This window comes from Buteo buteo, chromosome 6, assembly GCF_964188355.1.
Source record: "Buteo buteo chromosome 6, bButBut1.hap1.1, whole genome shotgun sequence".
Classification (NCBI taxonomy): Eukaryota; Metazoa; Chordata; class Aves; order Accipitriformes; family Accipitridae; genus Buteo; species Buteo buteo.
The window spans coordinates 27,488,058-27,498,847 of NC_134176.1; the positions used below are offsets into that span (position 1 = coordinate 27,488,058).

Consider the following 10,790-nt stretch of genomic DNA (forward strand, 5'->3'; position numbering starts at 1 on the left):
CAAGAAATATGTCACTGTACTCTTTTTTTCCGTGAATTAAGCATTAGTTCAAATCATTTCCATATGAAATGTAAAGACTCTTATTTGCAGTTTGGAAAACATTGAAAAGAGTTCTGTTTGTTTTCTGGTACACATTTTTTTCATGAGGACAACTTTTTTTTTTCAGGTAGTTACATTCTACTATTTAGAATAATAACACAGAATGAACTAACTTTTTCTTCCAAAGCAAATTAAGAGTAATTTACAGCTGTTGATCACCTCTCCCCCTGCCAAAGTCAAAACTAAACTCAAGGTGAAAAAACACCGGGAAGAACTGTTAGTTTAGGATAAACAGATTTTGTTTCCAGCTGAAACCACAGAGGATGTGTTTAGCCAGTCCTGACAGGGGCACTGCTGGCTGGGAGAGAGTGAGCGCACCCCTGCCAAGGGAAGCCTGCCATCTGCTGAGGCACCAACAGCCTCCGCTGCAGCACCCGGCTGCTCTGCCCAGGATGAGCTGCGCTCTGCCTGGGAGAACCGAAATTAAAGTGCATGTGCTGGTAGGTGTGCAGGCATCCATCACAGCTGTGTTTAGAGGCAAAGTAAAACAAAAACCAAAACCCCCAAACAGGCTCAACTTTTTATCAAAGGTGACTATCGGGTACGAATCACTCCTTTTTAACTTTTGCTTCACCCTGTCTGATGTTAAACAAATCCAACGGTAGAAAGTAGACTGACCCTCTGTTTAACCTGACCATACATAACAATACACCTAGGTGTAAAAGACCTCGTAAGATTGAGATTTATACATTTTGAAGAGATTGAGTGAGAGTGAGATTTTAAGTGAAGCTCTACAAAGAGCATCGTGTGGTATTGTGGGGCATTTTACTGTTTTGACAGATGTTTGGTTTCTGTGAAAAGTTAAATAAGCTTATAAAGAGATTTCACCCTTTTTTCCCCATATGTACATGTAAAACATTACTAAAATTAATATTTGCATGTTTTCTTTAAATGAGGTCTGCTGGAAGTAAAAGAAAGAAACTACAGTTGTTAAAGCTTTTCACAAAATATTTTAATAAGGATGTAACAGCTTCCACATTAGCAATTTTTAAACTAAAAGGAGCTGACTCACAGTCCGTTGAAGTGCATTAGGATTTTTTTCTCTCATTTCAATGGGCTTTGAATCAGACAACTTTGAAATACTAAATTTATACATTCATTTAACAGTACCTAATTCTTGGTGAAAGAAATATACAAAGTAGTATCCTGCCTTTTGCTGCTGAGAAAAGGTTAAAGAGTATAATTTAACAAAAACCTGTAGTAAGTCCACCACCGCAAATGCTAGTTTCCTTAATTATCAACCTTATGCTTAACACTGTACTTAAGCACCATAGCTACCAGTACAATGCTACAGGTATGCTGCTACTAGAGATTTTTCCCAATCTCTTGCTTCAGATTGCCAGCAGTTATAATTAATACAACCACAGTATTGTTCTACAGAAGTAATTTGTCACAGCTACTGGGACACCTGCCACTGTGTGACACTGTTAACATAGGTGGTAGAAAGCAAAAAACATAGCTGCTTATTTCAACACAGTCCGTACCGATTCTTATGTCTGGCATAAGAGGGAGCAGGGATAGAAGGTTTTGTTTAATCAGCTGTCATTTATCAAACAAGAAAGCTTCATTCATCTATACGAAAGTTGTTCTGTCAAAAGAGGAGGAGAGACAAAATTCAAGAGAGAATTTTTGTGGTGGAGACAAAGTAGATGAAAGAGTTAGAAAAAGTGACAACCTTTTTATCTGAAAAGGAGCCTTCTTGAGCATCACCCATTTTAAATTCAACCTTGCAAGTAGCCACCACACACATAAGTACACAGTATAAATTGCTTCAGAGAAACACGTTCACAACACAGTGACAAGAATCAAATAAAAAAATCAAACAAAAAGACGTCTGGCACACACTAAAACCAAGAACTCTCAGAAGTGAAACATTAAGAAGCTCTGGGCCAGTATATTACATTGGCAACATATGAAACCTTTTTGTGTTTTTTTTTTAGTGCAACAGAAGAAACTGGAGCTAGGGTAATAGCTATTATCAAACAGCTACTCTTTTGTCAAGTATTTATTTCAGAGCCTGGAGGTTTTGAAACAAATCCCTCTTTTTCCATGTAGGCTGAAGTGACTTTGAGGCCACCCAGGTCATTCAAAACCGTCTCAGGTCCCTTCATCGCTGTTTCACAGCTGATGGAGCAGGCGCAAGACAATAGCTTCACAGTCTAGCGCTCCCTTTAAACTTTATTATTAGCACACTTTATCATATGTATGGACACATTCAAACATTTGCCGGCTCAGTGCTCCCCCCGACTCCCAGCTCAGTGCTCTTCTCCCTGTGAGTCACGGGACTGCTTATCTCTCCTTATCAGAAACCTGCTGCGCAGCTCTGAAGCACAGCAATAAACAGATATTTTTTTTCCAAAGACCTTTTCTGCTTTGCTTCCCCTGAGCGTAGCACATAGAGCCAGAGCCCCAGTGAGGTGGAAGCTGTCTGCAGAGCAAAAGACAGCTCTGTGACTATGCTGCTTCTTTTCTCCGGGCCTTTTTGCTCCCCGATTTCTTTTTTATCCTGGGGGGAGGAAGGGGGGTGCAGAGAGAGGCTACTTGCTACTTCCTGGGGGAGGGCAAGGTGTGTGTTGGGGGGTGGGGGGAGCAGATTTTTACAGCATTTCTACTCTCTGAAGGGAAGGTGAGTACTGACAGGTGCTGAGCAGGGTCGCTTTTAGTCAGGGAGAGTCTGAGCCTGAATGCTGGGGCTTGACTGAGGCAGGCTCGACTCAGTGGCCTGGGGGGTCCCACCAACCGAGGGGGAGGGCAACATGTACAAAAGGTGAGGGGGGAGTTGCTGCGAGACCCGTACAGCCACTCCTCAGACACAGAGAGGGGTGGCAGAGCCTGGCTGCCAGACCCTAAGTCGACCCACAATTGTGGCAATTTGCTGAGTGGGTGTCAAAGCATCAGCAAACACACCTGCTCTCAAGGGAGGCAGGCGGGGGGAGGATGGGGCAGCAGAGCAAGGACGTGGGGTTTTCTTTGCTCCTTCTTGTGCCAAACACCGCTGTTGGTGGGCAGGACCAAACCCCCCTCCCTCCCAGCCTCCCCATGCCACAGCCCTGGCCTCGCTCACCCTCCTGCTGGGGGGCAGTAGGGGAGCGGGGGGGCAGGAATGCTTCCTCAGAGTGTGGTAATCCTGGAGGTGCAAGTGCCATTCCTGTACATGCTCCCTGATTCCAAGTTGTCTGGGGGAAAGTCCTCTACGCTGTATGCCCTGCTCTTGAGGGCAGTGGCATAGTAGTCGATGGGTTCCTCTGCGGCATTGTCCATCCAACTGAGGCAGAGCAGCCGCTGGAAGGACCGCTTGAAGTTGTCCGAGAGAAAGCCATAGAGGATGGGGTTGGCACAGCTGTTGGCATAGCCCAAGATGACGGAGAGCTGGCTGATGGTGGCGTCATCCTGCTCTACGAAGACGTTGACCAGCTGCACGATGTAGAAGGGCATCCAGCAGATGACAAAGACCATCACCACCATCATGACCATGAGGGTGATCTTGCGCTCCGAGCGTTTGCGTTGCTGCCAGCCAGCCTTGAGGGCCACCATGCGCATCTTGGCAATGATGAGGATGTAGCAGAGGCAGATGGCCACCACAGGCAGCAAGAAGCCCATCAGAAAGGTGTAGACCACAAAGACCACCAGCCACCTCTGGGTGGGCTCTGGCATGAGCATGTTGCAAGCCACCGTTCCATCACTGTTGGCCGCCGTGTTGGAGAAGATGATGATGGGCAGGATGATGAGGATGGAAAGCACCCAGACGCCCAGATTGACCATCTTGGCCACCGTGGGCCGGCGGTACCTAGCCGCCTTGATGGGGTGTACCACAGCAATGTAGCGGTCCACGCTGAGCACGGTCAGGCAGTAGATGCTGGTGAACATGTTGATGGCATCCACGCTGAGCACCAGGCGGCAGAGCAGCGAGCCAAAGGGCCAGTGGTGCAGCAGGGTGGAGGTGACCAGAAAGGGGACGCTGAGCATCAGCAGCTCGTCCGCGATGGCCAAGTTGAGGATGTAGATGTTGGTGGCCGTCTTCATCTTGGCATAGCGCAGGATCACGTAGATGACCATGGAGTTGCCGCACAGCCCCACCAGGCACACCACGGAGTAGATGAAGGAGATGAGGATGGCGCTGCCCTGAGACTCACTCAGGGTGCTGTTCGGGGCGCCGGAGGAGTTCCTGCCGCCCGAGTCCATGCCCCCCGCCGCCGCCGCCTCCTCCGAGGCGCTGCCGGCTCCTTCGCCGCCGCCGCCGCCGCCGCTGCCGCTGCCTGCACCGCCCGGGAGCCTGGTGCAGGTGCCATTGGGGAGCATCCTCTGCCCGGACCTCCCCGCCCCCGGCTCAGAGCGGCCGGCGCCTGCCGCCGGCCGGGCTCGGCATCCCGGCAGGGCTCCTGGCGCGGCTGCCGCGGGCCGCTGGCTCGGGGACGGACGCACGGACGGACGGACGGACGGAGGCGGCTGCCGGCGCCGCTCGCTCCGAGCGGCAGGAATTGCTGCGCCCCGGCTGGTGAATGATTAATAGGCAGCGGCGCGTCACCAGCTACGGAAAGGAGGAGGGAAGGAGGAGGGAAAAAAAAAAAAATGCAGGAGGAGACGTAAGTGGGTGTCCCTCCCAACCCACCCCCAGCCCCCGCCCGCCTCCCATCCCGCCCTCCAGCGGTTGGCAGCGCTGGCAGCTCCGGGGCTGCCGGAGGGCAGCCTCCCCCCGTCCCACTGCGCCCCCCCCCCCCCGCAATGCCCTCCGACCCCGCACTGCTCTCCCCATCCAGTATTGTTTCCCCCACGCTGCACTGCCCCCCCACCCCGCACTGGTGTGCCCCCCCCAGCCAGCATCTTCTCCTCCCCCTCCATCCTGCACCGCTCCCTCTCCGTGGCCTCTGGGTCCAGGACAGGGGCACCCCACGCAAAGGGACCATCCTTTCTGCTTTAGGAAAAAAGCCTGGGTCCTGGGTCATGGGTCACGGGTGGGTGGGCAACGTTTCCTGGACAGGCATGCCTCATGCCTACACGGCTGCTGTAACCCGCTCCTGCCACCGCACCGTGTGCGTGGCCCACCCCACGGCACGCGCACCCGGCACGGCACCGACTACGATGGACCACATAACCTTCAACCCCAAGTGCACAGCACTGCCTGAAAACGGCAGGGCCCGTGCCTCCTACCACCACGCAGCTCCATGCCCCCTACCCTGTCCTGTCCCACCACCACCACCAGACATCACACACTAGCAGCATCTGCCCCCCTCCACACGCTCTGTCCTGAAACATGCCCCCCGTCCCATTCTGACACCCCAGCACATGCTCTGCCTCTGTCCATCACACATCCAACAGTGCTGGCAGCAGTTTGCACGCTACAGCTCACCGTCACTATTTACACCACGATGCTGCCAAGACTATCCTATGCAAACACCTTGTCTGTCCGCACTTCTGTCCCCTCACATACTGCTTCCACTCACAGGATCACTTCAACCGTCACATGCTGCATCACCAGTGCTACAACCTTCTCTCTTAATAATGTACTTAAAACATATGCATATCCCTGATAGGGTTGTATCCCCAGCACTACAGAGTGACACAAACCATTAACACCATCTCCATTCATACACTACTTCTACATATATGTAGCCATCACTACATAAATGACTTACCCCACACTACACCCCTACAGCCACAAACTGCTTCTACACACTGACCCATACCATGCTATTTTGTACACACCCCCTGATCCTAGACAGACACAGTCATAAACACTGATAGCTACTCATACTGTCATTCCTAGACAGCCACTGCTTCCTTACACGCTTCATCTGCACCACCAGTTCCAAACACGCATGAACACCAGCAGATAGTCCTAATACTGCATCTCTATACCCTGGAAAGCATATTTTTTTGTATGTTTGGTGGTTTGTTTTTTTTTTTAATGTATGACCTTCACATACACTTCTCCTTCTGGGCAATATGTCTCTTATGTCCCTATATGTTACTGCTCCATGTATACAGGCTGTCTTTACGTACTTACACATAACCACTTAATCAATTTCTGTATACCACCACCTCCTGCCCATTCTGTATTAACCAGACATGGTTACTCACTAATAATACAGTCTTACACTTGCTCACTGCATCAACACTCCCTCAGCACAGGCATACATACAAAATACTCAGTAATTGCTTATTCTGTTGGCTGTAGCCACTCATATGTATGAGCATACTACACCTGTATGGACACCATCCTGCCTCTTCCCATAAACTGTCGCCTATGAGCACCACCTACTTTCGTCAAGAACAGCAAGTCCACACCACATAAATATCACCACAGTGCATATGCTGCTATATGCTCCTCACAGCTCCACTACACTCAGCATCACACATGCATCCTTACAACCTACTCATTTTACCATGCATACCCATCACCTCCTACAGTTCACACATCTTGTTATCACTGTCTGCCCACCATCACAGTTATGCATATTATCACTACCCACCACTTTAATATGCAGATACACGCAACATTATCATCAATTCATTATAACCCATCATAAGGAATTTATTCTCTCTAGCATAGTATATATCCCCATACCCCTTATCACCACCAGCAGCTATTCCAACACATACATGTAACCTCTCTGACTGTATGATTTTCCTCATGTCAGTCATCACCTCCAATCAATACACACCTAGACACTCCAATGCGACCAGCGTGTGCTCTTTGACACCTTGTCAAAGGTATTACATTTAGCACATGTGTACTTCTGCATGACCCTTAAGCAAGTTGTTTCCTTTTCTTCTGTGATTAAAAAGTAGGCTGTGAATACATATATATGTATCTATACACCCCTACACATAAATTTAATGGTATATAAAAATAACCCTATTCAGTTTTTAGTAATTGCACACAAGTTCTATTTGGAAGATACTCTTTGTGACTTTTGAGGACTTTTTGTATTTATGTTCTAGTATAGAAACTCATTTACTGAGCAGCCTTTGCAAATGATCTTACCGTTCTTAGGACTACTGCTGTATTTGAGTGTTTTAGATATGTTAGAGCACTTGGGGATGCCATACAAATTTTTCTCAGAAAATTCATCTTTACATTTGGGGTTTCAGAGTTTCCAGTATACAGTGAAAAACAAAGATTTATATTTAACTACAACATGCAAAACTTTTCCTTGCAGTGTGATATCTGACACTGCTCGAATCTCTACAATTATGTAAATTCAGCTGGAGAATTATTTTCTTTAAAATTTATATCCTGGGAGAATATGAATCAGCTTTCAGTCACTGATATGAGAAGGAGAGTAAATCAATAGCTGCAAACCCATCAACAAGAACATCTGGTTGATTGCAGCACTTTAGTCTGTTTGAAAAACTATAGTTCAAATATAATCCAATTTTTGTTTATGTGAGCATTTGTTTTAAGGGGCATTTACTTATAGAGGATTGATTGAGGGGTTACCTTCTTTCATATTGTTATAAATTGGCATTTAACAATAGTATGACTAGAAACATGAATGCTTTTTGATAGGTCTTTATGAACACTGGAGCAAAAAGGGTTGGTTTTGAAACTATTAATAGTAGTGTCACCACCACAAAATGTCAGTTCTTGTCTGCATTGCCCTCCGCATTTGCATACATATAAACACACAGTAACTCATGGAGGCATTTTAGCTTTGTGCTTTGGCCCATTTTATTCATGCTTTGCCCCATTTTAATTAATTACTTTGCAATGCTAGCATTTGGCCATGCCCTGCCCCCAAAAGGGTCAGTAAAAGCTCTTCTGGTGAAATAGATGTTGGCATGGTGTTCTTTCTTACTGGAATGATTTGAAATACATTACCTGTAAATTGTAACTCCTGCAAAGGTACTAACCTCATTAGGCATCACACACATACCTGCTTGACATGTATGCCCAGAAAAAAACAAAAGGCCATCCTAGGCATAATTATAATGAGGTACCATGTGCTATATGTCCTACTTAGAAGGCTTGAGGATTTCTGTATCTCCATTCATTGAAGCTTCCTTTCAGTATGGAAAATTATGTTCACATTAGACAATCATACCCTTTTTCAAAAAGGAACTGTTTGATTGCCTGCCTAGTCACTTAAGCCAATTGCTCTAACACGGTTCATATGTATTAGTTTACTGAGAAATTCTAGCTACTGATCTTAACAAACGCTCAATTGCCTGTTGCTCATGATTGAAAAGCATATATTTCTAACCTCAACTACTTGGTAAAGTAGCAATGCTTGATTAGAAATAATGCATTTTATTATCCCAATAATGATATAATACCATTATAAATACCAACATTGGCTCATTTCAACCTCATAAAACAAAGGCATAGTTCTGACAATCAAAATATCCTTTAAAGCAAAAATTCTGATATAAACCAACTCTAATTTGGGAACATGCTTAGGCATTTTATTTTTGTTACGGTTCATTCTTTTACCTAAGGACTTTGCCTGTGAAGAGTAGGGCAGAGGTCTTAGCTTGTGTTTATAATCTGCCTGTCACAAAAGGAGGAAGGGCAGCTTGACCTTCTCAACATAGTCTTCAGGTTGGCTTAAGACACACATATATACTTTCCAACACCCCATTTTTATAGCAAGACCTGCCTACAAAACAGCAAAATATTATATAGTTTGGGTAATCAGTTGAATTGTAATCTGTTATAGTTTTGATAAAAATCATTCAGTACCCATTTCAATTGCATATTTTTGGAAATCATACATTTTTCATGACCTTTTGATTAAGGTAGAAAATTTCGGGGCACTTAAACCACTCAGATGTAAATTCTGTTCTTGCTTTATGACTGATGTCACTGGATGTGCTGTGAGTCAGCAGAGATTTTAACTTTTCATTAGACTGTCAACATGTTTTAAAATGTTTCCCTTTTAATACAGCTATTGTATCTTAGAAGTCATGATGCTGGTTATCATATTACTTTTAGCAGAGTGCCTAAACTTTACATCAATTTTAGTTATGGTTGAAAATGCAGTGCAAATAGACAGATGGAAGTGATTCATTATAATGGCATGTTAGAAAGCATTTTCTCCTAAAAGGAAAATTTTGTCATTCGAACTTTACAATTAATTGAGAAATTCTGTTCTCATTCTGTAAATTCTGTTCTCACATGTATTCTCTAAAAACAGATGTTTCAAACCACATTCATTGGAGAAAGAGTCAAGCTGCTGCTTAGTGAACACATAAACGATTCTTTGTCTCTTGATCCAGATGCATTTATTTCAGACTCAGCTGCTGAAAATATTAAAATCAGATGGTTGACAAAAGCTGCGTTACATTGCAATTCTTCCCACTTCATCACGTTTTCTACTGTAGTAGTTAATAACTGACACAGAGTACCATTACTGAAATCAATTATCCAGCAGTCATACAACAAACTGCTCTGTGCCATTCATTTTTTCAGCTTAGCTGAGGGCTGAACACACGTGCTGACAGCACACTCCCCAAGTTCTCAGGAGTGACATTGCTGCCCCAGCAAACAAGATGAGACATAGTGCCAGATTCTGATCTCAGACATACTTTTCCAAATCTGTGTAATTCTATTGACTTGCAATTAACCAGGTTTATATTGATGTATGAGTGGTTGGAACCTCAGTTTCAATCCTTGCGTCCCTTCAGAAAGTTACTTGGTGACAAGTGTCATCAGCAGTAGGTGCAGCTGAAATGCAACTGAGTATGTTTTGGCTGTAAACATAGCCAAGGACAAACTGTATTTAGCAGATTTTCATCACACCTAGTTAAAACCTGCATGGAGGAGGGCAGACAGTTGTACATAAAATCTTGTTACTGCTTGATGAACTTGAATATTTGAAAAGAATGAGGGAGTTGTATATGTTGTTTTAGGTGGATAAATAATATCTGAGAAGTCATGCTCCCCAAATAATACTATCTTGTGCTATGCTATAATGCATATTCCAATAGAAAACCCTGGTGTTTTAAAAAAGTAAGGCAACTAGTCTCAGCACTTTGAAGGGCATAAACCAAACAAATACTCATAGCAGGAAAATTGCATGTTTTACTTCTTACTTGGAAGTAGGGGTATCTTCCAAGGGGGAATGTCTTTAATCTAGTGAAAATTGCCTTATTTCTATTGACTTTGCTGAGCATGGATCATTATGTTAATTGAGGCTTGCCTCTGAGGTTTCACAGTGGTACGTATTCCATCCCGGGGCAAAATATTTATGACTCAGTTGCTAGTCTTTATTACAGCATAACTGAACAGATGGGACCCCAGTGTGTTTCCTCAAAAGGAAAGAAGTGTGGAATTGTGATTTGATACCTATAGACATTGCTGGCATCTGAAAACATCCAGAGTTCAGATTACAACACTGGTGTCAGAACTGATTTCACCCCTAATTATGTCTCCTTTACAATACTTGTATAATTTTAGATGTATATCTTGAGGAGAAAATTAGGCTCCAGTTACATTTTTGGGGTAAAATTTAGAAGCCTAGCTAGCATAAAGCACTTTTTATAAAACAATAAAATAGCTGCTGGTTTGCAATTTGTACCTATCAGCCATCTTGATCTCGGTCAAAACCATTCTATGCAGCCCTGAGTATGGAGATTTGTCTTATAGTGAAACAGTATATTCTTCAGTGAAATGGTCATGAAGCTTCCACAGGGATTTGAGAGAATTTTATTTATTATCTTTACATTTAGCCCCTATAAAATTGCAGCAC

General features: G+C 44.7%; 1 protein-coding gene across 1 annotated transcript; it reads right to left on the reverse strand.

Annotated features, from left to right (window-relative positions):
* Window positions 1–1,041: 1,041 nt before the first annotated feature.
* On the reverse strand, window positions 1,042–4,883 carry SSTR1 (somatostatin receptor 1). The gene has a single exon (XM_075031095.1). The coding sequence runs from the start codon at window positions 4,396–4,398 to the stop codon at window positions 3,211–3,213; it is 1,188 nt and encodes a 395-aa protein (XP_074887196.1). The 5' UTR covers window positions 4,399–4,883; the 3' UTR covers window positions 1,042–3,210.
* Between the last annotated feature and the right edge of the window lie 5,907 nt (window positions 4,884–10,790).